This window comes from Ochotona curzoniae, unplaced genomic scaffold, assembly GCF_017591425.1.
Source record: "Ochotona curzoniae isolate NIBS_2020 unplaced genomic scaffold, NIBS_Ocur_1.0 contig_523, whole genome shotgun sequence".
Lineage (NCBI taxonomy): Eukaryota > Metazoa > Chordata > Mammalia > Lagomorpha > Ochotonidae > Ochotona > Ochotona curzoniae.
The window spans coordinates 8,500,885-8,527,840 of NW_024466459.1; the positions used below are offsets into that span (position 1 = coordinate 8,500,885).

At 53.0% G+C, this 26,956-nt stretch overlaps 1 protein-coding gene across 4 annotated transcripts; it reads right to left on the reverse strand.

Annotated features, from left to right (window-relative positions):
• Positions 1-5,087: 5,087 nt before the first annotated feature.
• Positions 5,088-26,818, reverse strand: MFSD11 (major facilitator superfamily domain containing 11). 4 transcript variants are annotated; one of them, XM_040989599.1, is made up of 13 exons: positions 26,638-26,818; positions 26,268-26,323; positions 23,731-23,838; positions 22,874-22,953; positions 22,591-22,687; positions 20,568-20,626; positions 19,337-19,481; positions 16,296-16,336; positions 15,525-15,590; positions 12,121-12,246; positions 7,202-7,376; positions 6,524-6,659; positions 5,088-6,214 (listed from the first exon to the last, which is right to left on the reverse strand). In XM_040989599.1, the coding sequence occupies exons 1-13, from the start codon at positions 26,731-26,733 to the stop codon at positions 6,050-6,052; spliced, it is 1,350 nt and encodes a 449-aa protein (XP_040845533.1). In that variant the 5' UTR covers positions 26,734-26,818; the 3' UTR covers positions 5,088-6,049. The 4 variants fall into 4 exon arrangements, with proteins under 4 accessions (XP_040845533.1, XP_040845534.1, XP_040845536.1 ...); XM_040989600.1 differs by lacking the exons at positions 20,568-20,626; positions 22,591-22,687; XM_040989602.1 differs by lacking the exons at positions 26,268-26,323; positions 26,638-26,818 and having other exon boundaries at positions 22,874-22,928; positions 23,731-23,902.
• Positions 26,819-26,956: the final 138 nt, after the last annotated feature.

The window sequence follows — 26,956 nt, forward strand, 5'->3', positions numbered from 1 at the left end:
GCAGAAGCACTTGTGCAAGAGCAGGATCCACTACTCCAGCGAGGGTGTGAAGGGTCAGCCCGGTCCGCGGAGGTCCAGGCCCCAGGCGGGAGCTGGGGGCAGTGATGATGTGCCAGTCCCATCCCTCTTGCCAGGGGCCATCAGGTGCAGGAAGGACGGATGCTTGGCACACCCACACGTGACTGCAAGCGCAGGGCGCCCTCTGCAGGGCTGTAGAGGATGTGCACCCAGGCTCCAAAACCCCAGCTCAACGCATGTTGAGGACCCCTGCCCCATGTGAAGCGCTTGGGAGATGCGAAGCGCTGCGGGCTCTTTGGAATTTACGAATAAGTGCATATGCATGATGAGCTATCTTGGGGGTGAGATCCGAGTCTAAAATGTGAAATCCATTTATGCTTCAGAGAGAGATGCCTCGTACACAGAGCCTGAAGGCAATTTCCTACAATGTGCTAAATAATTCTATGCATGCTGTGCTGGTTTCTACTTGTGGCATCAGCTCGATGCATAAAGCATTTTGGGTTTGGGGGCAGTGAGCATGGCTGATGGGTTGCCTGCCACCTTCAGGAAGCAGAAGACAACGGGTACCTGACACCCTTGTGGGAGACACAGTTGGAGTTCCCGACTCCCGGCTTCAGCTCTGGGGAGTGAACTGGTGGTAGGCAGATCAGCCAGTGGGGGCCCCTCTCTTGGTCTCTTCCTGTCATTCTGGCTTTCAAATGAATTAACAAATTTTTGTTTTAAACCAGATTTCTTTTTATTTGAGAGGCAAATTTAGAGAGAGATTTTCCATCTGCTGGTTCATTCCCTAAATGGCCACAATGACCAGAGCTGAGCTGAGCTGAACCAGGAGCCAGGAACTTCTGCCGCCACCCCCCTCCAACTCCCGTGTGCAATGCTCCATTTGTAAGGGTCCAGCCTGGGCCCACCCCAGTGCCAAGACTCTGCTTCCGTCTATGTCACAATTATCCCCAAGATCCCTTGGAAAATGTGAAATTGAAAGAAAAAAAAAGTAAGTCAAACAGGCTTAGAGTGTAAATAAGAAAGACTGAAGCACTGGGATGCTCTGACAAACTTTTCAGGAACAAAAAGCAGCCAGCCATGATGACGCCGTCTCTCGGTTCACACGGGAGGGCTGAGCCACGTGTGAGAATGGCGAGTAGCCCACGGCCCGCTGCGTCGGGGGGTGCGGGAGTGAAGGTCAGGTTGGAGAGCCTGCACGCTGCCTGGGACTGACCTCTGACCCGCCCAGTATGGGTCAGCAGAGAAAGCCCGTGGGCAGTTGGGAGGGGCACTTCTATGGAAAGTTGAACGTTTCTTAAGAAGGAGCCAGGGCTGTGGCGCAGTGGGTTAAACTGTGGTTCGTGACCGGCAGCCGGTATTGGAGTGGTGGTTTAAGCCCCAGCTGCTCTGCTTCTGGGATGGCGGCCAGTGGTGTGGCTCAATAACTGAGTGCTGTCACCAGTGTGGAAGCCCTGGTTGAAACTCCTGTGTTGGCTGAGACCTGGCTGCTGCATCATTTGAGGAGGATGAAGATTACTATGCCTTTCACATATATCACACACATACTCTTCAAAAAGAATCATGGGGACCACTTCGGTGATATAGTAGGCTAGTCTTCCACCTGTGACGCTGGCATTCAAGTTCCAACTGTTCCACTCACTTCCTTCTGGTTCCCGGCTGCTCCTTGCAGCAAAGGATGGTCCAAGTCCTTCGGCCCCTGCATCCACAGAGGTGACCTAGATGACACTGCTGGCTCCCAGCTTTGGACCAGCCCAGTTCTGGCCATTGCAACCATTTGAGGAGTGGACAGCAGATGGAAGATCTGTCTCTCTCACTCCGTTAACTGTGAGTTTTAAGTAAAGTAAGTCATTAAGAATCATGAGTTGCAGGCAAGATCTACTTAACATGCCAGAAACCCATCCAAGAAAACCCAAACAAAGCAGTCATTAGCATTACATTTTAATGAGACATTAACTTTTCAAACTAAATTACCTCTTAATCAATATCTACATCCATAATCATTTCACTGCTGATTATAGAATCAAGGCCCATGGTATTACATTTATTCCCCCTACACGGCTAGAATTGGATCCAATTTACTCAAGGCTTTCATCTTAAGAGGATCAAAAGGAACAGAACCGAACACTTAGGCTGCGCCGTCAAGACTGCCTTTTTAGATTTTCATTCAGAAGGCAGAAAGATGCCAAGAGACGGACAGAGCTGCCACCTGCTGGTCCACTTCCCAGTGCGTACAGTGGCTGGGGTGGGGCGGGGATGCAGAGGGGACTGGGAATTTAATTCTGGTCTCTGACACGGATGAAAGCGAACTGAGGACCTAAGCTATTGTGGCCACCTCTCAGGAGGCTGGATTCAATGTGGGGGGAACCAGGTCTCGAACCCAAGTCCCAAGTCCCGAGGCACAGGATGTAAGCTTTCCAGCTGGTGTCCTAAGTCTTGGGTCAAACAACAGTTTCCAAACTTCCCTTTCTAACGGACGGAGCTCTGTTCTGGGGCCATCCCCTGCTCTCACCGACGGACGTTCACATGGTAACTCCAGCTTTCTTTTAGGAATGGCTAAATCATTTTTCACAGCAGCCATACCATTTTTCATTTCCACCAATTGTGCACAAGAGCTGTTTCCTCCACATTTGTTTTTATGTAGTGTAGCTGAAGGGGGAATTACAGGCAGACAATCTTGCACCTGCTGATTCACTCTGCAGATGGCGGGGCCAGGCCAATGTCAGGAGCCTCAGCTGCAGTCAGGCCTCCCACATGGGTAGCAAGGGCCCAAGCACCCAGGTCATCCTCTGCTGCCTGGTCAAGGCACAGCAACAGGGAGCTAGACCAGAAGTGCAGCCACCTGGGACTTGAACCTGCATCTCACAGGGATGCCGGTATCATAAGCAGTGGCTTAATCCACCGGCACCCTGCAAGGCCGGCCCTTCTACAACTTTGCCAATGCTTAGCTTATGTGTTTGCTTTTTGATATACATTTTTTAAAAATTTTATTTTCATTTCAAGTCAAATATATAGAGAGGAAGAGAGACAGAGAGGAAGATCTTCCGTTCAATGATTCACTCCCCAAGTGACTGCAATGGCTGGTGCTGAGCTGATCCGAAGCCAGGAGCTTCTTCCAGGTCTCCCAGGCGGGAACAGGGTCCCAAGCAAGGCATTGGGCCATCCTCCACTGCTTTCCCAGGCCACAAGCAGTGGAGCCACTGGGATTAGAACCAGCGCTCATACGGGATCCCGGTGCTTGTTAGGATTTAGTCATTGAAGTATAGCACTGGGCCCTATGTGTGTGTGTTTATAGATGCTATCCTAATGGATGTCGGGATCCAAAAATACTGCAACTGTTCACTGGCACTTACTTGTACCCTGGGAACTTACAAGCTCCAAAGGGATCTACTGTCTGAAGGCCCATAAAGCAACTAAGCCGAACTCGCAGAGGCACAGATGGGGTGTGCCTGTCTGATAAAGGCTGCTCAAGGTCCAAGGTCCATCCCAAAGCAAACACCAGATCCCTGCCAACAGGGTGCACCTTCCCATTAGGCCATACCCATACACACACAATCAGCCCAAGGCTGCTATGGCTTCATTCATTTCATGGGCGGCCTGAGTGATGTGGGGGGAGGGAGGGAGCTATCTTCCATCTGCTGGTTCACTCCCCACATGCCCACAGCAGGAAGTCCAAATCCAGGAAACCCTGGTTTGCCACACAGGTGCAGGAAGCCTGAGCCCTGATCCCTCTCACACTGGCATCCCCCAAGGCCTACCCCCTACTCCCTCTCACACAGGCATGCCCCAAACCTTGCCCCCAACCCCACTCCCTCTCACACAGGCCCAGATCTGCGTCCTGAGCTAAAGCCTGTACTCAGAGGTAGAAAGATAAAAATCAGACAACACAAGCAATTAAAATTAAACTCTTTATTTCATTGTTATATTTCATTGCTTACTCAGTGGTGGGAATTGAAAAGGTGTCCTTCCAGTTATCTAAAGAGTCCAATCAGACTGACATGAAACAACCCTGCCCCACCCAAAAAGGAATGAAAGCAAGACCCAAATAAACCAAACGTTGCATACAGATCTTAGCGTGACAAATCCAGCATAGAGCCAAGGGTGCAGTCCAGGGCAGTTGGGGGTGTGACACGCTATGGACTTCCTGGGAGTAAGACACCCATGGCACGGCACAGCCACCCAACTTCTGCAGCCAAGGCCCAGGAGAATGGGGGCTGGGAGGCAGGACTCCTGTCTTACCTATGGGTAAGCTCTGGGTGTCAGGAAGCCTGCTAAGATGGTCCCATCAGGCAGCCTCCAGGGACCTGCATGCTGCAGCAACACGGGTGACAGAAAGGCCAGTGCACTGTGGAGCTGCAGGGTCACTGGCTGGGACTTCGGCCTTGCTCGGTGTCCCTGATGAAGACAGCTGTCGTGCTGAGCTGCCCTGAGGATCCGCCACGTGACAGGGACACAGGCTGAGCTTCAACAGCAGCCCCCTAAACAGCCTGTGAATAAGGTGGTGTGGGGAGGAGGGCTGACTGCTGGCAGCATCCTGCAGTGCAGGTCTTCCCCACCGAGGCAGCTAGCACCTCAGCTGGGTGGTCAGAGAGCTCATCCACAGCCACGTTCCTGACCCATGGACCTGTCAACTAAGAGAGGGGTGCTGATGCAAGCAGTAAAATCTTAGGGGTAATTCATTACACTGTGTTAGGAAACCAAAATACCTGCATGAAAACTGCTGTGCCTAAAGGGACTGGAAGTTGTCTGAAATAACCTACCAGCTCCTTACCAGAGCCAACTAAGCCGTTGGAGGTTATCTTAACTTGAAGAAAGAAAACTGGGGCTGGTGCTGTAGCACAGCAAGCTAAGCCACAGCCTGTGTGCCAGCATTCCACATGGGTGCCAGTTTGTGTCTGGGCTGCTCCACTTCCCACCCAGCTCTCTGCTAATGTGCCTGGGAGAGCAGTGGAAGACAGCCCAATACTTGGTCACTGCACACAAGGGGGAGACCCGAAGGAAGAAGTTTGCTCCTGGCTCCTACAGTCATTTAGGGAGTGAACCAACAGATGGAAGATCTTTCTGTCTCTCCATCTCTCTGGCTTGGCTTGCAAATAAATAAATCTTAAAAAAAAAAGAAAAGAAAATCAACACCTTCCCACTGGGGAAAGGAGAGCTCGGCATGCCAGTCTAGTCTCTAGCTCACTGCACTCAACCACAAACACCGGGACCCCACTTCCCCAGACTCACCACAGTCACTCACAAACAGCAGGACCCCACTTCCCTGGACTCACCAGTCACCCACAAACAGCGGGACTCCACTTCCCGAACTCACCACAGTCACCCACAAACACTGGGACCCCACTTCCCCAGACTCACAGTTCGTCAAATCTGCAAGTCAACTATACAATTCCCAAATTTATAGCAGATCTGAAAAAATACAAAATCACAGCAGGCAGGTCCTCCTTGCTCTCCGGGCACTCCCCATGTGCGCAGCCTCATCTCACCGGGGCACAGGCAGAGCCCCAAGGCCTGCCCCCTGAGAAGAGGCCTTCTTGGGCATCACACGCTCCAGTCAGCTAACAGTGGAGGCAAGCCAACCTTGTCAATAACCAAAGAGAACCGAGCCCGTGGAGTATCTTCTGAAGATCAGGTTCCATGGGAGCATCTGCACTTAGTCATTTATTGGAAGGTCATTCCCTGAGAGTCCCCTGGAGTGCCCAGGCTGCCCTGCAGGCGAGCAGGAACCCCCTGCCAGCAGCCGTCCTGGCTCCCACTGACAGGACAAGGAGGAGCCACATGTGCGGCCTATACCACGACTGTAGGAACGTGGAACAGCTGAACTGAAAGCCAGTATCTCAGAACAATCATTGGGAAAGCAAGCATCCCTTATTCAATTCGTTCGAAATAGCAATATCTGTAAACTTGACAACACCTCTGGCAGGCTGAACAGTCTAATTACTGGATTTTCCAGACGAGAGGCGGCTTCCCCACCAAACACCGCGGCCAGCTGGCATGAGTGAGGACACCGTCTCCACTGGGCAGCAGCTGCTCAGATGCTGCGGTAGTCAGAGCCGCGGGCCACGATGGCGGCAGCGTCCCACTCCACGGTGAAGAACGCGAGAGTCCCGAAGAACCCGAACGTCACCATGACCAGCAGCTGCCAGTGCAGGAGCAGGTAATTGCTGTAGAAGAACGCCACAGCTGCGCAGATGGACTGGGGGCAAACAGAGCACGTCACAGGCGCACTGGGTGGGGCGGCCTGTCCCGGGCATCGGGCACTGCCGACCCACGGGCCAGCCACCATCTCTGCAGTGGAAAGCAGGGCACTGAGGGCACCCCAGGAGGACGGCACATGAGTGCAGAGTTCTGCTCCCCATAGGAGCAGCAGTCTGCTCTGAGCTGCTGAGACCGACTCGAGTGAGCGCAGGTCATGCCGCTCAGAAATCCTCGTAAGGGGTTCCTACAACGCCGGAGACCACAGGGGAAGGCAAGGCACGAGGCACGAGGGCCCTGGCTTTGTTACCTGCACAAACTTGAAGATGGCGAAGGCGGGCGCGCTGTCCTCCGCGTACAGGAAGCCCAGGATGCTGAGCAGCTGGGTGTTGAAGCAGCTGTCGCCGAGACCCAGTAGGAAACTGCAGAGGATGGCCACCTCCTTGCTGTGGGACATGAGTGTGCGTGAGTGTGGGCACGAGTGGAGACTGCCAGGGCCCAGGCAATCCACCCACGAGGCTGCAGAACTTGTACGGAATTTACCAAGAAAGCATTCATGCTCACACACACATCACCCTGGCCCATGAACACCACCGGGAGCAAAGACTATTTGGGGGCCGGGTTCCCACTGGGTGTGGAAATCCAGATGCAAGTGTCTGTATCTGTAACAAAGTTCAAGTTCAGGGCAATCATGGGTTGTCCTGAGACTTCCCACAGACCGTGCACAAGGCCTGAGTGTGCTGCAGGCCCTAACTGCAGCATTTCACTGCTCATTGAGCAGACACAGAAAATCCAATCACACACACCCCACGCACCCTCACACATTACCAAGAAAGTTCCAGCTGATCTCAACGAAAGCACCTCGGCATTGCCGGCGTCCTCTGCCTGCCTCCGCTAACTGGCGACAGACAGGCAGCCCCTCTACAGTGAGGACACACTGCTCCATGCAAATGGCCACCGCGTCCCAGAAAGAGGGTGGCCCGCGCACCTGGGCTTGATGTAAGCGCTGCTGTTGGTTCCCTCCACGGGGGCGATGGGGGCGTCCGCCGGCATGTTAAGAAATATGAGGTAAAAAGCGACAAAGTGCACCAGGACGCCCAACAGCACCACTGGGTTCCGTCCGAAACGGCTGTTCTTGCTCAGCAGGCCGAAGAGGCTCCCGCCTGGAAGGAGACGGCAGGTGTCAGTAACAGGCCACACCTGGCGGGAGCAGCGATCCAGGGCGCGCGTCCTTCCCAAGGCCACCACTCTTGCACTCATGGACAATGATGACCGAAGCCAACTGTTATAAGAACAAGGAATCAAAAGTACTGTCCAAATCATTTTTGTCCAGATACATTTTTCTATTATTTCTCTATGGATTGCTCTATCCCCAGTACTATTCCTTTTAAATGGTTGCTTAAGGAGAAAATGAAATGAAAAGGATGCAACACAGTGACCGTGAGCAGGCCCTCACAGAGGAAAGAGCTGAGGCAGCAGACCACAAGGACCCCGTGGACGCTCGGGACTGAGGCAGGCTGCAGGGTGCTGCCAAGTGCTCAGGAAGGCTCACCACGCAGCGTGAGCTCACACGAGTCAGGAGCAGAGGATGACCTGGCCACCCGCACGGAACAACGGGCACCACCCGCCCGGGACAACGGGCACCACCCGTACACTGCCTTGAGGCCGAGCCAGGCATTCGGTGCAGTAACTGAGCCCCGACCAGTCTGCCCACGGCCCATGCTGGAGGGCCTGGCGGTGCCACCCTGATTTGGCCTCCTGCTGAGGGGTACTCTGGGGGGTGGCAGGCTCAGGGACTCAGCTCCCGGTGGGAGCCTTGGGCTGAGCTCCAGGTTCCTTCTGGCCATGGTCAGCTCTGACTCAAGTAAACCAACAGAGGAAAGATCCATCTCTCTGCCTTTCAAATAAAATGAAAAGTAATAAGTAATTCTTACAGTGAAGATTAACAATCAAGAAAATAAAAATCCCACCTAGAAAACAGGGAAAAAAACAGGACACACACTTTACCCAAGAACACATGCAGAAGGTAAACATGAAAAGACAGCCCGCTTCACCAGGGACACGCAAACCAAAACCGCAATGGATTACCAGTGCACACCCACTGGGAGACCAACATGAAAGACTGACAGTGTGGGTTGGTGTTGTGATACAGCACTCTAAGCTGCTGCCTGCGATGCCCACATCCCTTGTGGGCAGTGCTTTGAGTCCAAGATGCTCCACTTCCGATCCAGCTCCCTGCTGTACCCATGTGGGTGACTCGGGTGAAGTTGCCTGAGCCAGCCCTGACTGCTGCAGCTGTTCGGGGAGGTGACTCAGAGGACAAAAGATGCCAGTGACAGCTCAGACACACTCATACACAACTAGTTCAACACTTCTGGAAAAGGGGCGATATTGGCAGAAGACACTCAACAACCAAATGCAGTGTGACCAGAGTGAAACCTGTGCTGGCAGAGGGAGAAGAGCTCTAAAGGACAGTGTCTCGAGGCAGGCCGTTCCATCGACGTGCCGTCCTGCTGATGGCTGCGTTGCAAGCATGCGCGAGGGGGCCCCCCTCACCCACACACAGTTCTGACACTGAGCCCCCCACCAGGGCCTAGCAGCGACACCAGATGATACCAGGCCCTGACGCCCCAAGCCTCCCAGAACCCCTGCTTAGCTAAAGGCTCCTATGCTTTGTTGGTGGCACGTCAGGCACTCAAGCAGTCACTTCAAGAAGGGAGTGGTACCCGGGGGTTCAGTAGTCATCAGATGGGGAGCGCCTCTGTCTCCTTTCTAGACAACACCTTGATCATTGGTCCTGTGTGCAGAGCTAGTTTTCTTTATTTTTTTCCCCAGAAAGCGCAGGCCCTGAGCAAAAACCAGCACCTGCAGAGCCCTCAGATGACCAGACACCCTGCCCAAAGGACACCATGGCCGTCTTCCACTATCCAGGCCAGACCAGGAGGAACCTCCTCAGGAGCTGACCAGGCACCTCCAGCGCCACCTTTCTCCCTGGGAGAAAGCCACAGCTGCCCTTCTCCCTTGCTGTTTCCACACACCTGCTTTCTTTGACCAGCACAACGTCAGTGAGCAGTCTGCTGCACACTGGCTGGAGGTCCGAGTATTGAGGAGCGAGGTGGGAGCCACGATATTGTGTAACTTACCCTTACAGGGTTTAGAAATAAAATCAGGGGACTTCAAAAAGTCCTGGGGGGGGGGGGTAGGGCAGGCATTTGGCACAGTGATTAACAAAAGTGCCTGGGACAACATTCTCATCTTGGACAGCCTAAATTTGAGTCCCAGGTCTGCTTCCTCTGAACAAAAAACCCAAAACCCAAAACCCCAAAAAACATTAGGGGCCTGTGCTGTAGCCTCAAACATAAAGCTGCCACCTGTGTTGTCGGCACCCCACTTGGCACTTGTTCATGTCCCGGCTGCTCCACTTCTGACCCAGCTCCCTGCTAAGTCCTCGGGCTGCGATGCCACAGGGGAGAGCCGGGAGTAAACCAGTGGACGGCAGAGCTCTCCTTCTCGCTCTGCTCTTCAAATAGATAAATCAGTCTTAAAACAGCAAAATAAATACATTAAACATCCATGGGGATGACAGTTGTGTGTTTTTAAGAGATTTATTCATTTATTTGCAAGTAAGAGCTACACAGATTTTCCATGCGTAGGTTCCCCCTCCAGATGGCAGCAACAATCAGGCAGGGGCCAAGTGAAGCCAGGGGCCCTGGCACCCTCACTGCCTCTCAGGCATTAGCAGGACTTGAACTGGCACCCATATGGGATGCTGGTGTTGTGGGTGGCAGCTCGACCAGCTACCAGGTCTGCTGGGCAACAGCAGGTGGCTCATGGAGTCGGCTCCCTGCCACCGTGGGAAACTCAGACTGAGCTCCTGGCTCCTGGCCTCAGCCTGGCCCAAGTCCGCTTGCTGCAGGGATGTGGGAATGGAAAAATCTGCATGTGAGTCTTTGCTTTTCAAACTCGTTGAAGTTCATGAAAAATGAAATTGGCAAACAATTTTTTGCATGAAACTTTTGAAATCATGCAGCTTTTTCATAATATGAACTTTCCATTAACTTTTTGAGGACACCTTCTATATGAAAGAGTAAGACAAAGACAACATTGAAAAACAAGGGAAACGCTGACAGCAACTAAATATTGTTAAAAGATATTCAGGTGTTTTTCTGTCTTGGCAACTCCTTGTAAATTCGCTGAAAACAAACAAGGAAACCCACTCTGCAGCTGCCTGTGCTAAGAGTGGGTTTCTATCGGCAGAGCCTGCAGGCCCGTAGCAGGGAGACCCGTCTGCCTAACTTACACACTGGTGATTCCCTGTCCTCGCCTGGTCCCTCCGGACTCCCCACCCTGTATCTCCACTGCCTGGGATTTCAACATCTCATCTCAGATCCTGCCCCTGCTGCAGCTCTCATCTGCCTGGTTTATTCAGACTCCTCACCAATCAGGGACCAAGTTCTGCTGGGCCTACATTCTGGACACTCCCTCGGCACACAGAGTCATTTACGGAACCCTGAAATAGACAACTGTTTTGGGGCTGGGCCTGAAGCCCAAATCAACAACCAGTCGGCTTCCCCTAGTGCTCAGCAGCATGACGCCACACCTCGAATGACAGCAAGCCTCACCAGAGGCCGAGCCCCATGTTCAACACAGAATGAAACCACCAAAAACCCCTCCCAAGGTCGGGGAGCCCCACACGGGGAGGTGGTGCGTGCCCTGCCATGGAGACAGACTCCAGCCTGTGAGACCCTATCCAAGTTGGTCCCATGCATCTATTCACCTGCCAACTTACCCAGGTCTGCCAACTGCTCTGAAGTGAGGGCTGTGTGTGGGCTGTGCCTTCGCAGAGAGGGGCATGAAGCAAGCTCTCGGGCCACTGCCCTCACCTAGCCCCTGTGTGAGCTTCCAGCAGACCAGCCTCAACATCACAGTGGAGTCTCACGCTGAGGCTCCCCCCACCAATAAGAAGCTAAGTTGTTCTGGAACATTCTGAGAAGTTAGGACAGAGCAGCCAGACAACTCGGAGGCTGGTGTCTGCCAGCACGACACTGACTTTCCCTCTGCCTAATCCTGACAGCTTATTTTAAAAAGATTTTATTCTTTATTGAAAAGGCAGAGAGAATGAGATACAGAGAGAAAGATCTGTCTGCTGGTTCACTTCCCAAGTGACCACAATAGCCAGAGCTGTGCCGATCCAAAGCCATGAGCCTCCTCCATGTCTCCCACGTGGGTGCAGGGTCCCAAGGTTTTGGGTTGTCCTTGACTGCTTTCCCAGGCCACAAGTGGGGAGCTGAATCGGAAGTGGAGCAGCTGGGACACAAACAGGATCCCGGCAGACACAAGGCGAGGATTTAGCCACTAGGCTATCATGCTGGGCCCAATCCTGGCAGCTTAATTACTAAGAATAGCCTGAGCTAAGCTGTTATCCAAGCAACTAGCTCTGTCATTGTGTCTCCCATCTTAAAGGAAAGTACCTTCCAAACAACCCAAGGCTTTCTGCTCAGCCTGTCTCAGCCCTAGGTGAGGGAACAAGGCACTGCCGGATGACACTCACGGACTCCAGGCAGCCGAGACCTCCCGGTTCCAACTCTGTCCTCCGCTGCTATCAGAGAATGAAGACAGCAGAAGCCAGGCCAAGTCCCCAAGACCCTCTCTCCAGGACTTGAGGAAGAGAGGTGGGACACTACGCGTTTACTTCTTTATGGTTTACATCCAGGAATTATTTAACAAGTGTTTTACAATGTAAGATTTTTAGGACAGTGATAGTAAAAAAATAAAACACCTTGTTTGGGTAAAAGTAAACAAGAAAAACAAAAATTCCAGGACAAAGAGAGGAAAAGTACATTTAAAGTTTTTTATTTTAACTACAACAAACTGGACTCTAATGCAAAGATATTTTTCTGAACTCACCTAAAATTTCTCCAATTCCGATGAAAATGCCAGAAAGTCCAATGAGGCTTTTCTCTTCTGTTCCAAACTCATTTACGGCCCCGATGCAGGTCCCGTACACGCCGGAGAAGAAGGTCAGCTCCAGACCTGGGGAAACAGGCAGCTCCTGATCACAGAGCCTCCCACTGCTGTGACTCCTCCACAGACACGCGGCACTCCTGCTCTGAGTCCCCCACAGACACGCAGCACTCCTGCTGTGACTCCTCCACAGACACGCAGCACTCCTCCTGTTGTGACTCCTCCACAGACACGCAGTCCTCCCGCTGCTGTGACTCCTCCACAGACACGCGGCACTCCTGCTGTGACTCCTCCACAGACACGCAGTCCTCCCGCTGCTGTGAGTCCCCCACAGACACGCGGCACTCCTCCTGCTGTGAGTCCTCCACAGACACGCAGTCCTCCCACTGCTGTGAGTCCCCCACAGACACGCGGCACTCCTGCTGTGAGTCCTCCACAGACACTCAGCACTCCTGCTGTGACTCCTCCACAGACACGCAGCACTCCTCCTGCTGTGAGTCCTCCACAGACACGCAGCACTCCTCCTGCTGTGAGTCCTCCACAGACACGCGGCACTCCTGCTGTGACTCCTCCACAGACACGCAGCACTCCTGCTCTGAGTCCCCCACAGACACGCAGCACTCCTGCTGTGACTCCTCCACAGACACGCGGCATGCCTCCTCCTGCTGTGATTCCTCCACAGACACACAGCACTCCTCCCATTGTGTCTCCTCCACAGACATCCAGATGCAAACAGCACCCCAAGCAGAGCAGACAAAATTCCTCGTGGCTAGTGACACCTCCACAGACATGCAGAACATGCCTCCAAGCAGAGCAGACCAATTCTACAGAAGGGGACTTAAAACGGTTCCTGAACAGGCCCGGCGTGATAGAGTAGTGGTTAAAGTCCTTGCCTTGCACACCAAGGATCCCATATGGGCGCCGGTTCTAATCCTGGTGGCCCCGCTTCCCATCCAGCTCCCTGCTTGTGGCCTGGGAAAGCAGTCAACAATGGCCCAAAGCTTTGGGACCCTGCACCTGCGTGGGAGACCAAGAAACTCCTGGCTCCTGGCTTCGGATTGGCTCAGTTCCAGCCATCCCAGTCACTTGGGGAGTGAAGCATAGGACGGAAGATCTTCTGTCTCTCCTCCTCTATGTATATCTGCCTTCCCAAAGCGTTCCTGAAGAAACAGGAGTGAGAGAATCTAAACCGTCCAAGAAATGTCTGAAGTTCCTGTGTCAACACATGAAATGGAGTTAACCCCTCAGTTCTATATGAAGCCCCCACTCCCAGGACAGTTTGAAGGTCACTGGGCCACAAGGGCAGAACCCTCCAGACGGGATCAGTGGCTTTGTAGTAGAGAGGACACTGACTTGGGAGCCAGAAAGAAGCGTGCAAGTGACACGACCACGACTCCCAGCCTAACTTGTCAGAGCAGCTCCAGCCAAGGTGCTGCAGGGTGGCGCATGCTGCACCTAAGGGCGCCTGGGGCAGCGGAGGCACGGCCTGGCGCACCTGCATCCTGCTCCCAGCACTGAGTCCCTGCTTCACTCCTGATCCTAAGGCACAGCCTTGGGGGCAGCAGAGGACAGTCTGTGTTCAGGAATCCCTGCCGCCAGGGCCTGGTTCTGCCCTGCCTGTTGCAGGCATCTAAAGACTGAATTAGTACATGGGACACATCTGCTTTTTAAATTAAAAACAATCAAACGAACAAAACGCTGGGCCTGGTGCTATGACTCAGTGGCTAAGGTCCTCACTTTGCATGTGCTGGGATCCCATGTGAGTGCCAGTTTGTGACAAGGAGCCACAATGGCCAGAGCTGAGTCAATCTGAAGTCAAAAGCCAGGAGCCTGGATTACTTGCAGCTCTCCCACACAGGTGCAGGGTCCCAAGGCTTTGGGCCGGCCTCGACTGCTTTCCCAGGCCACAAGCAGGGAGCTGGATGGGAAGCAGGGCTGCCGGGATTGGAACCAGCGCCCACATGGGATCCCAGCGCGTGCAAGGAGAGGACTTTACTCGCTAGGTTACTGCGCCAGGCCCAGAAATTGAGTTTTGTAGTACATGCATACAAGCACTTCCCTAACTCGGACAGACCCCGAGGTTCCAGCCTGTCTGTCACTCTGCAAGGAGACAGAGGGTGGCTTTGTCGTCATTCGTGACCCTTGTGATTGGCATTCCTAGTCCTACTGCAAAACAGCACATACTACCACTGTTGCTTGAAGGCACAATGTTTTAATCAACCCTTTTTCCTAGGAAAAGGAAATTCCTAAGACCACAGTAAAATAACTAGGGTGCGTTACAGAGGGCCTTTCTGAGTTAATAGTACAAAATCTTAACTCTGAGTTTCACAGATGCTCAACATCTACTTTTTTTTTGTTTTTTGCAAAGCCTGTGTACCAGTGAGGTACACAGTGACACGGCACAGTGCCCTAGTAACAGTCCTCTCCATCCCGAGGACTGGGCAATTCGCCACCTCTCCTCACAGGACAGGGTGTGCCCATTTCACTGTCAGTTATCCACAAACACTCCAGGACTAATTCAGTCGTTTTCTGTAGCCTTGGAAGCCACGGTCCCCAGGAGCCATGCGTCCTGGCTTTCCTGTTGTCAGGAAGACTCCTCCCACGGTGCGCTTGAGCTGGCTCATGCCAGCTGTCCCCAAGAACGTGGGCCGGCCCCAGGCCTCACGAAGGTCTGGACATTCTACTGCTACCTCTTCTCGGAGCCTTTGGCCACAAGCACCCTGCCAGCTGAGCAACAAGGAGACCTCTTAGAGCAGCCACTGGTTGAGCCGAGGCCCCGTGGCCACATCAACAGTGACAGTGAGCTGGAGGGAGACCCGGCTCCCCAGGCGATCCCATCAACACACCTGATGTGTGACAGGTAGGAAGTTTCAGCTTCATGACCTTCCTCTGGTCTTTTTTTTTTTTTTTAAATTTTTTTACTTACTGAGGTTACAGAAAGAGGGAGAAACAGACACACAGAGAGATCTCTCGTCTGCTGGTTCACTTCCCAAACAGCCACAATGGCAGGGCTGGGCCAGGCAGACACCAGGCACCAAAACCACAACCTGGGTCTCCCACGTGGGTGAAGTGACTTAGCCCCGAGCCACGTCCCACTGCGTTCCCAGGCTCAACAGGGAGCTGGACTGGAAATGGAGCAGCTGGGACTCAAACCTACACGCCTATGGAAGTGGTTTCATAGGAGGAAGCTTAAGCGGCTGCACCATACCTTCTGAAAATACAGTGCAAGAGGTAACACACAGCAACCCCATGGGAGCCGCCGGTGACAGCCACCGAAGTTGGCGGCAACTACTGCTTTCTGGCTTATCGTTATCAATAACAGAAAACCCAGGTGGCAGATGCGTTACCTGTGTATGCAGTCGTAACACTTAAAAGCAGCATCTCCTTGGTGACACATAACTTAACAGACTTTCCTGTTTAAGAGAGAGAGAGAGAACTTAGACTTTCAACTGACTCAACAAAAAATCTGAAATATTTCTTTAACCAAAACATTCCTTATCAATAATGAGTCAACAAGTACTGTAAGGAGGCTAAAGGTTCATATTAAATGTTTACAATGAACAAAATCTGTTCTGTACATAAAACTACTGATTTCAAGAATTTAAATATCCTGTAGAATCTCATTTTGTTCAAAGCATTTTCCAAGTCTTTAGACAAAAACAACATCAAAGAGCAACAAGAAAACAGGAGCAGACCATGTCAGTAGGCATAAGGGTTAGCTGGAAAGGGCCAGGACGGCTGGTCAGGCACTGACATTGCCAAGGAAGTGTCCTGTGGCCGGCCCGGGATTGGACTCCAGGCCAGGATGCCCAGAGGATCTTAACAGAAAGGAACAATTCAGCTGAGCAGCACACCTACCAGCCGACTGTCCTTCCCTTCTCTGTGGTGGGAACTAGAGTGTGCAGCCCCTGGCCAGGGAGGACTGCTGCGGGGGAGGGGAGCAGCAGCCCCCCAGCAAGCAGCTCAGAGCGCAGGCGGAGAGAACTGGCAGGATGACAGCACCTCCCACCCCTCCCACTCCCTCGCCAGATGTTCACGGCAAACACTGGTGGAGCTCAGGGAAGCAAAGGCCAGCGCTCCCGCCCAGCCCGGGCATTTGGGACATGGGAAATACTTACTGAATGCATCAGCTGCCTTGGTCATGGTGGTCTGGGTGGACCTGAGAAATCAAAGAGAACCAGTTTTTTCCCTGAAAACTAAGAGATGTTCTTATCCTGCTGCACTCCAAACTAATTAAGCATTTGGGAGCACCCCACTTCCCACCACTCCATCAAGCTCTCCAGCAGGAGACTGCAGACCAGCTGCGTGTGGTGGGGCCGGGACGCACCAGGACCTGCTGGTGGAGGACGCAGGCTTTGCCATTCCAAAGTCATGGGTTTCTAGAGAAGTGATTTCATTTATCTCCTCATTCATAAAACAGGGTCTCTGCGATTATGTATGGGGATTAGATGAGATGATGTTACAAAGCCTAACAGTGAGGAAATTTCATTTACATTTTTCAGGCACAGTGCAAAGGCCTAGTGGTTAAAGTCCTCGCCTTGCATGCGCCTTGCTTGTGGCCAGGGAAAGCAACCCAGGATGGTCTTGGATCTGGAAGAAGCTCCTGGTTTTGGACTCGCTCAGCTCCGGCTGTTGCAGTCATCTGGGGAATAACCAAGCAGATGAAAGACCTTTCTGTCTCTCCTTCTCTTCATAAATTTTTCTTTCTTTCTCTTTTTTTCCCCTGTATCTGGGGTCAGGGGAGCCTCACACCCACCCCAGATCCCCGACGTGAGGCGCGCTCCGAGGGTCCTGCTCAAGAAGTTTTGATAGATCAACAGCTCTGAATTGCTGTCAATCTCAGTAAATCTTTCAAGTAAAAACAAACAAAAGAAAAATTGCATTTCTTGTCCTACTAGCCTAATCTACTTGTCTTATATCTTTAAATTGCATTGCTCACCCTCCCCTGAGAAGGGAGCTAATGTAGAACCAACTGATTTAAGAATGTAAAAATTTACTTCTATTCAAAAGACATTTTAAGGTCTGGAGCAGTAGCCTAGTGGCTAAAGTCTTCTCCATGCATGCCAAGGATCCCATAAGGGCACCGGTTCATGTCCTGGTAGCTCCACTTCCCATCCAGCTCCCTGCTTTCGGCCTGGGAAAGCAGTCAAGGATGGCCCAAAGCCTTGAGACCCTGCACCCTTATGGGAGACCCGGAAGAAACTCCTGGCTCGTGGCTTCGGATCGGCACAGTACTGGCCATTGTGGTCACTTGGGGAGTAAATCATCTAACAGATCTTCCTGAAAAACCACCAGGAAAGCTTTTCCTCACCCTAAAGCGCAGGTCTCCTTGGAAGCAAATCCCGTGCACACCTCCCTAGCCAGGGGCGCCCCCCCTTGGGATCCAAGGGTAAAGGATTTCAGTATTTCACACTCCAGGCCTCCAATCAGAACTGATTCACGCCACTAAAACACCAACAACTCCACAGCAGATCACTGCCAATTCAACTCGGGAGGTTTTTCAAGGAAGGGATTTTCAGTGCTGGAATTCTAGAGCAAAGCAACACACAGGTCCTCCAGGTTCGGGTGGCCAAGGTCTGGCATCAGTGCTGCCCTCACCCTCATCCTTCAAGGCGATAGATACCATGGCAGCAACCAACTACACCCATCCCAATCGCACTGCTGTGCCCTTTGGCTGTGATGGTGGACTCAGCACGTGAGCTAAATCATAATAAAACTGTCAGGATATTCTCGTTTCTTTTCTCTTTGTCTCCCACAGGAAAGCAAAACTCAGGACTTCAAAGCTAACAGTGTGTGTTGCCCAGTGCAGGATCCTGGGACACCAGACACTCAGGTATGGGGGCTGGGGACACAGGTGGCTGGAATGGACAAAGGTCAATAAACTGCTACCCAGCTGCCTGTCTTCAGAGACACAGATCAAAACCTCAGGACAAAAACCTGATGTTGTGGCACCTTCAAACGACTGTGGGCATCTCTGATGATTTTCACAGAGCCTGTCAGAAGGATGCTTTCAAATCACATCTTAATGCAGGTAACACACTAAGTACGTCTGCTTCCCCACCTAAGCGACCTCAGAGACCCCCTCTCCACACACTGGTGGGAGCTGGGCCAGAGCCAGCCAGTGGAACTATGGCTCCTGCATGCCAGCTGCTGGGCCCTGCCATTCACTGGGCACATCAGGCAGGAAGTGAGGACTCGCAGAAAGCAGAGCCCAGTAGGAGCACGGAGGAACACCCGTCAGTTTCACACAGGTCACCCTCTCTCATCACCTTACAGATGCTGCTAGCCTCCCCACTCCCAGCAAGGCAGGTTCCCAGGAGATTCCTGCCCAGCCAGCACTTGACAGGCGAACAGGCCTGAGAGCCCTAGGTGGTGAAACCTCCACAGCCTGTCCCGGCCCCCAGGCCCACGGGAAGCTCCTCTGCCCAGAACCAGGGGCCCACCCAGTCTGACAGCACAGAGCAGGAAACTCAGGAGGCATTTCATCCAATTCACACTCAGCAAAGCCCTCGTCCTGGAGGGGGTGGGACACACAGGACCTCATCTCTGACGCCCCCATTTAGGAAGAGACTGTGAGCTCTCAGCTCTTCCCTGAGCTGACTGGATGCAGGTGGCTTCTCCCCACTGATCCCCGCTGGCTTTGCCCAGTCTGGGTGCCTGGGTACTCCTCAGGTTCTGTTTGGAGACATGCCTATCCACGCTGACAGACACCCTGCCCCGTTACCTCGCCACCTCCCTGACCACGCTCCTCAGTCTTAAGTCTGAATTCCTTCCTGTGTGAAAACAAGAAACTAACCCACTCAGCACTGTGCACAGTGCCACAGGAATCAGAAGCTTCAGGGCTGGGTCACAGACCCAGGAACGCAGGGCAAAGACCGCTTCCTATCTCACTCTGGAAGGCCACATTCTCACACAGAATAGGGGACTGCCGGCAGTGCTGCAGCAGGACACAAGGCCCAGGGACCTGAGGAGACCATGGCTGCCGGTCAGGTGCAAGTCCCCTGTCGGCTCGGGCGTGCCTCCCTGCCTCCCAGTGGCCCTCCTCCTTCTGTCTCCATCTTCCTGTAAGGTTTCTTGGAGCACGCTGCGGCAGCAGTGGGGAGAAGGCTAAGCAGGCACAGACTGGTTCGGCTGGGATCACTTCCTGCCCGTTGCTTACGCATTGTTTTCCAGGTCCTGGTCGTCGGAAGACTCCTCCTCTCCCAGGACATTCTCCACATCTGGCTTCCGAATAAGAAAGAAGAGAACAGCCCCGATGAGGCTGATCACCGTGAGGGCGATGAACACTGTTCTCCGGTCACTCTCTACAGCGGGAGAAGAAAGGAGAAAGCGGATAGCACGGACCAGATGGTTCCAGAACGAGCACCGTGTGTGTGGGCTAGCTGACGAGCTTCCCCCTGACTCTTCACTCTAACGGGTCAGGAAACACAGCAGGGAGAGGCCAACAGGCCCAGACACAGACAGCACCAGGACCTAGGTAACAGCTGGCCAGACAACACCCCTAGACACTGCAGTTACCTCCACGACCGCCTGGCACCTTCATACACGGCCTGCCCTCTTAGACCTTGAGACAAAACTTGGCGCACAATGACAAACTATAATCCTAGGTTAAGAACATCACCTAGGACCAGCGCTGTGGCCTAGTGGTTAAAGTCCTCGCCTTGAACGCATCGGGATCCCATACCAGTGCCGGTTCTAATCCTGGCAGTTCCACTTTCCATCCAGCTCCCTGCTTATGGCCTGGGAAAGCAGTCAAGGATGGCCCAAAGCCTTGGGATCCTGCACCCTTGTGGGAAACCCGGAAGAGCTCCTAGCTCCTGGCTCCTGGTTTCAGATCAGCGCAGCACTGGTCACTGTGGTCACTTGCGGAGCGAATCATCGGTTGGAAAATTTCCCCTCTATATATATCTAACTTTGCAATAAAAATGAGTAAATCTTAAAAAAAAAAAAAAAAAGAACATCACCCAAGGGGCCAGCTTCGCAGCGCAGCACAGTAAGCTGCCACCTGTGGTGCTGACATCTCAAATGGACACTGGTTTGTCTTGCAGCGCTTCTAACCTGGCTCCCCGCTAGTGGCCTGGGAAAAGCAGAAGACGGCCCAAGTGTCTGGGGCCCTGTCACGCACGTGGGAAATGTGGGAGAGGCTCTGGCCTCCAGCGCTGGCCGGCCCCAGTCCCGGCCATTGTAGCCAGCTGGGGAGTAGACCGGCAATTGGAAGGTCACTCTCTCTGTATACTTAATTCTGCCTTTCAAATAAATAATCTTCAAGGAAGAAAGCTAGAGTCTGAGAGCTGCTTTACAATGTTTGAGAACAGCAAGCCTGGGTCCTTCCGTGGAACTGCTCTTGTACTCTGGATATACCTGAACACAGCCAAGTGGAGGAAACCAACCTGAAATGTGAGTCTTCCCTTGCCAAGCAAAATATATGTAGAGATTTCCAAAGAACAAGCTGCAGGAAGAAAGAGAAGAAAGGAGGTCGGTACATTCCGGAACATTCTTCCATGTGCATTGTTTCTTTAAGCAATTATGTCTACAACCTTTTTTTTTTCCAGGCAGACAGAATGACCCCCCTGAGCAGCAGGGATCCAAGAACTCCAGCCAGCACCTGCTGCCTTGCAAGGTGCACAGTGAAGCAGCAAGTTAGACCTGGAAGAAGCCAGAACTGGAGCTCAGGTACCCGGAGAAGGGGTGCGGGGCTCCTTGTGCACCTGAACCGTGGGGCCGAGCAGCTGCTATTTCCTTTCAATCACATAATCTCTCAACACAAGCAAATAAGGAAGAACACGCAGACTATAAAATCACCCAGGTGCCATCTTGCCTGGTCACCGACATCTGTTCCAAGAGGCCATGCCTGGGAACAGGATTTCAGGAGAGGTACACCCTGGGGACCAATGCTAAGACTCCCGGACAAAGTCCCCACAAGGCAGCGTCATCCCGGAAGGACCCACCAGTCCCAGTTCATTCAAAAGCACCAGTTGCACCTCTTTTCTGAAAGATGAAGTTGAGTCAAATGAACTTCAAGACCTTTCTCACGAGACAGACCTGACTCACTGGGAAGCACATGGTATTCTAGAACTCTGACTTCTTGGGGACAAGCTTACGCTACGTTTAATGTCCTGAAATGTAAAGAATTCGTGGGATTTAGCCTAGTGGCTAAATCCTTGCCTTGTACGCACCAGGATCCCGTACGGGCCCTGGTTCATGTCCTGGCTGCTCCACTTCCCATCCAGCTCCCTGCTTGTGGCCTGGGAAAGCAGTCGGGACCCTGCACCCGTGTGGGAGACCCGGAGGAAGCTCCTGGCTTCAGATTGGCTCAGCTCCAGCCGTTGTGGCCACTTGGGGAGTGAATCAATGGATGAAAGATGTTCCTCTCTGTTTCTCCTTCTCTGTAAATCTGCCTTTCTAATAAAAATAAATAAATCTTTAAAAAAATTCACAAGAGGAAACTCTATGATTTCATTGCTATGTCCACACAGACAGCACTGAGCAAGCGTGCCACGGGAAGGAGCTATGCACTGCCAGGCCTCCCTCATGGGTCATAGAGTCTTCAGTTCAGCAATCACCAGTTATCACACATTCAAACACACATTCATAAAATCAAACATTTACAATTGTAAGGCTTTGTAAAGGTCAAAATTTTAGCAACAGATTTCTAAAATCCAGAAATCATAAGCACACCACCTGTGGCTGATTTTTTCTAAAACCATGTGCCACATCACACGTGCTGCGCTGGTTCAGTCAGGCTCATTGCTGCATTCAGTCAGCAGCTCCCAGGTCCAGCTCAGTGGGAAGGGTACAGCCCTTGAGATCAAGAGCACAAAGCCTTAAGCAGGAACCATTAGGGGCCAGCTTGCATTAAGCTGCCACTAACCATACTGCATCCCACACCAAACTGTCAGTTCAAGTCCCAGCTGCTCCACTTACAACCTAGCTTCGTGCTAAAGCACCTGGGAAAGCAGTGGAAAATGGGCTGAGTACTGGGGCCCCTGCCACCCGCGCAGGAGACCTGGACAGAGCTCCCGGCTCCAGCGTGGCACAGACCTGGGTGTTGTGGCCAGTTGAGTAATTAATCAGAGAATGGAAGACCTCTCTCCATTGCACTGCCTTTCAGATAAAGAAATAAATATCGATTCTATAAATTGGAGAAGGTACTTAAACACAAAGTATAACCACGCCTCTCCTGAGAAACTAAGAACAGAACCCAAAGCCCCTGAGGACACGGAGGACAGCACATATGTTCCAGTCCACACATGTCCACTCATCCTCCCAGATGTCCAAGCTGCCTCAGTCACTTATGAGCCAAGTCGTGTAACACTGAACATCCACGTTTTCTAAAAACAAACACCTAAGAAACAGGTTCCCCCCCCCGCCATACACACTAAGGAAAAACCCAAGCTTCCATTCGGGCATTACCTGGACTGCAAGAGTGCCCAGAAAATCCCGCTGTTCCTCCCAATAGTGTGCTCGTCCGAGTTGATTGTCAGGCAGTTGCCCTGTGCTGTCCAGAGGACTACAATTGAAACCAAAACGTGTTAAGGAAGTGAACCTCCTCAGCGCTGCCCACGACCCCTGCCCAGAAGCCCACCACACTCACCCACCACTCCAACCCGGAAGCCCACCACACTCACCCACCACCCCAACCCGGAAGCCCACCACACTCACCCACCACCCCAACCCGGAAGCTCACCACACTCACCCGCAGCTGCAACTCCCAGGAACACAGAGGCGGTATAGAAGGACCAGGTGAAAGGCTGGATAAAAACGGCAATGTACATGCTAAAATATAACAGGCCAACGCATTACCGTCACACAATACCCGAGCCAGGCGCCACACGCGCCTTCTAGGGACTGCTTCCGGGCCCTCTACCTTTATTCAACCTGTGAGACATCTTTCCAGATTTGAAAAGAAAGGGACAAACATGATCCATTCTTTTCACTTACTGCTCTCTGAAACCCAAGATGGTGTGTCTCACACCGGTTTGTAACAGCACAAAACAAAAACTCAGCACACAGAGGCCCCAGCCCTGGGATCTACAGAAACGCCTGGTTATTTCACTAGAACTCCTGTCGGTTTATTGGATGCAAAGCGAGACAGCTTCATGATTTCACCGTGAAGCCACTGCTGCAGTATAGCAGGTAACACCATAACCACCTGCAGTGCTGGCATCCCATAGCAGCACTGGTTCGGTTCCTGGCTGCTCCGTTTCTAATCCAGCTCCCTGCTCACGTGCCTGGGAAACCAGCAAAGACAGTCCAAGTGCTTGGGCCCTGCACCCATGTGGAAGATCCAGATGAAGCTCCTGGCCCAGCCCTGGCCACTGTGGCCATCTGGGGAGTGAACTCGGGGATGGAGGATCTCTCTCTGTAACACTGCCTTTCTGATCAAATAAATAAATCTTGAAGGAAAAGGTCACACATACACAACCAGCAGCAAGCAGAGGACAACTGCCCGAGTCCCACCTGTATCCCATTCCAGCTCTTGCTGGACGCCTACTGTGGGCTTGGGAGATGCAGAAGTGTCCCAGGGAAGATGGGGAGGAGAGCCGCGCTCACCTGTAGAATAACCCGCTGGCAAACATGGAGAGCTGAGGTCCAACGACGGCGACCACGGATGGCGTGATCAGGTTGGAAGCAGAGAACACCCCATAAATGATGGCCATGCTGTCCAGAGCACCCAGGAGAGAAACACAAGCTCTCATGTCTCAAAAGCTTTGGGAACTCAGGTGTCCCCAGATTTCACAAAAGGCATTCCTCTTTGCCTGATGCGTGATGTCACCAATAAACTGAATCTAGCGTTAAAGTTCTCACTTGTACAAAACATTGCACTCCCACCCAATGTCTCTTGGCATCAGTTTACCTACAAAAATGTTTAATTACTGGCAAATTATGATGACTGTGAATCTGCAACAAGTACGGAGCCAAGTACTTCAGCCACATTTTCTCCTCTAATCCTAACAGTTCAAGGAATGAAATATTGCTATTGGTCTCATGCTAAAAAAGTGAAATGCCTGGTGGGTGAGCGACCTGCTGGAAGCACAGTTGGTGGCTGTGATGGGCGAGCCAGCACTCCGTCCCCTGCAACCAAGTCCAGGGGCCTCGGTCCACCTGACAGTGCTACCAACTTAGCTTACAACTTCTGCCTACCGTGGGACCTTCCTCTCCTGTAAATCACAAACCTGAAGGTAAAACCTGTTAAATAGGAATTTACTATCCTCGACCAAACAGCCTCACCTGAGCATCACGCCAGTGGCGCTAGGACAAGGTGGTATGCACGGTGTGGCTGACATCCTTTCCCGGATCCCGAGCCCTTCACTAGCCAACCATTCCTAAGTGCACTTGCCTCTCGACCTTGATCTCAAACGTCAAGTGTGTGTTCCACCTGCTCTACACAGTACGCAAGACAAGACACTACCACAGAGAGGGGCACTGGAGCCGCTGCCTCGACGCCAGATCCCGTGTGGTTGCGGGTTTGAACCTCGTCTACTCTGCCTCCCGTCCAGCTCCCTAATGTCCCAGGGAAATCCGTGGAAATACCTGGGCCTGTGCACCAACCAGGAGTCCCAGGGGAAGTGCCATACACCTGACGTGGGACTGGGCCAGCGCTGGCTGTTGCAGTAAGTTGGGAAGTGCACCACAGATGGAAAATTTCTGTTTCTCTCCCCTTCTCTGTATCATTGAGTTTCAAGCAAATAAATAATTGGGGGGTGGGGGAGCGGTTCCCCGCTCTGGTGTGGTGGCCTAATGGCCGAGGTCCTCATCTTGCACATACAGGGGTCCCATATGGGTACCAGTTCTGGTCCTGGCCTCCCCACTTCCCATCCAGCTCTCTGCCTGTGGCCTGCGGGGAGGTGGGGGGACAACTGAAGGTGGCCCAAAGCCTTAGGACCCTGCACCCACATGGAGACCCGGAAGAAGCTCCTGGCTTTGGATTGGCTCGGTTCCAGCTGTTTTGGTCACTTGGGGAGTGAGTCAGCAGATGGAAGATCTTCCTCTCTTGTATAACTGACTTTCCAGTAAAAATAAATAAATTAAAAAAAAAAAAAAAAAAAAAGAGAGAGAGAGAGAGAGAGAGCGCGGGAAAAACTGGCCAGCATTGTGTCCCAACACGTTAAATGCAGCCAATGACACCATCTCCCCCAGGCCCGCCAGCTGGAGCCCCAGGCGCCCCACTTGCTGGCCCAGCTCCTTGCTCACAGCCCTGGGAGGAGAAGGAGATGCCTGGACCGCTGGCCCCTGTGCAGCAGGACCAGCTGGCGGTCCAAGTGCCCGGTTCTGGCCCAGCACTGGCTGTTGAACCATTGGGGATGAATCTTCCCCCATCCTCTGAAACTCTTTTTTTTTTTTTAGATGTACTTATTTTTATTGGAAAGTCAGATTCACAGAGAGACAGAGAAAGAGCTTCCAAACCACTGGCTCGCTCCCTAAAAGGCTGCAAAAACTGGAACTGAGCTGCAGCTGAGGCGATCTGAAGCCAGGAGCTCCTTCCAGGTCTCCCACAAGGGTGCAGGGTCCCAAAGCTTTGGGCCGTCCCGGACTGCTTTCCCAGGCCACAAGCAGGAAGCTGGATGGAAAGTGGAGCTGCCGGGATGAGAACTGGCGCTCATATGGGAGACTGCTGCTTGCAGGTGGAGAATTAGCTTGTTGAACCACAAAAGTCTATTTATGAAAAAAAGGTTTTTAAACGGCTGCACAGCAGGGAATGCCACAATCCAACACCCAGCTGCCAGGAAATGAGGAAACCTGTGGCTGCAACTCAGCAGCGGTACAAACTCTCTCCAACAGGCTCGGGCAGACAGAGTCCGGAATGCACAACCAGTTAATCAGAAAGGATCCCCGCGCTGGTGTTTCTGTGCAGTGTCAGCTTGGGGCACCAAGAACTGGGGCCCACCCGGGGCCCCTCCCTCGGGGAGCCTCACCCCACCCCCTCTGCTGGCTCATCCAGATGGGGACACGGAAAAGTGCCATCACCCCAGCTCCATCACGAGGTCTCTGCGCTGCCAGTTCCGCCACTGCATTGGAGCCCCCCCACCCCATAAAAATAAATCAGCAAATACAAACCCAAGAAATCCACCAAGCCAAGCGCCGCGTACCTGGTGTAGCCGCTGCCGTGGAAATCCGTGCTGTTTAAACTCCGGATGACAGTTTGCTGTGCGGAACACGAAACCCATCAGAGTCCACGCGTGGCCAGCTGCCCCCGATACCCCTCTGCGACAAAAGCCGCTGGGTTTCACGCTGGACGCCTGGGGTGACCTCGCAAGCCCCCAGCCCGGCCACGCAGAGCCGGGCTTAACCCGGGCAAGCGCCACATGCCAACCCCGAAGGGGACCAGGAGAAGCCCTCGGGGAGGCGGCAGAACAGCAAGCAGAAGCTGGGGCAAGTGGGGCGTCCCCTCCATCCACGCCGCTCGTCGCCACTGTGGGGGCATGCATGCGACAGGCACCTCCGCGGGCTGCGACTCACCGCCACATTCCCACAAGTCTGAAAGGCGGTGAACATAAACATAAAGGCCACTCCTAAAATAACGATGTTGAAAAGCTTTTTCGATTCCGGGGACATCTCGGCCTCGACTCCGGCGGACGGCCGCCGACAGTCCTGAGGAACCTGGGAGACCGGCCGCTTCCCCTGCTCGGGCGACTCCGGGGCCGCGCTCAGGACATCCCTCGGGACGAGGCTCCAGTAGGGTCAGCGTCCAGAGGGCGGCTGCTCGCGGGGAAGGATGACCAGCTGGCCGAGGGCGGGCCGACCGCTGGCGCGGGGCCCAGGTCACCTGACCGCAGCG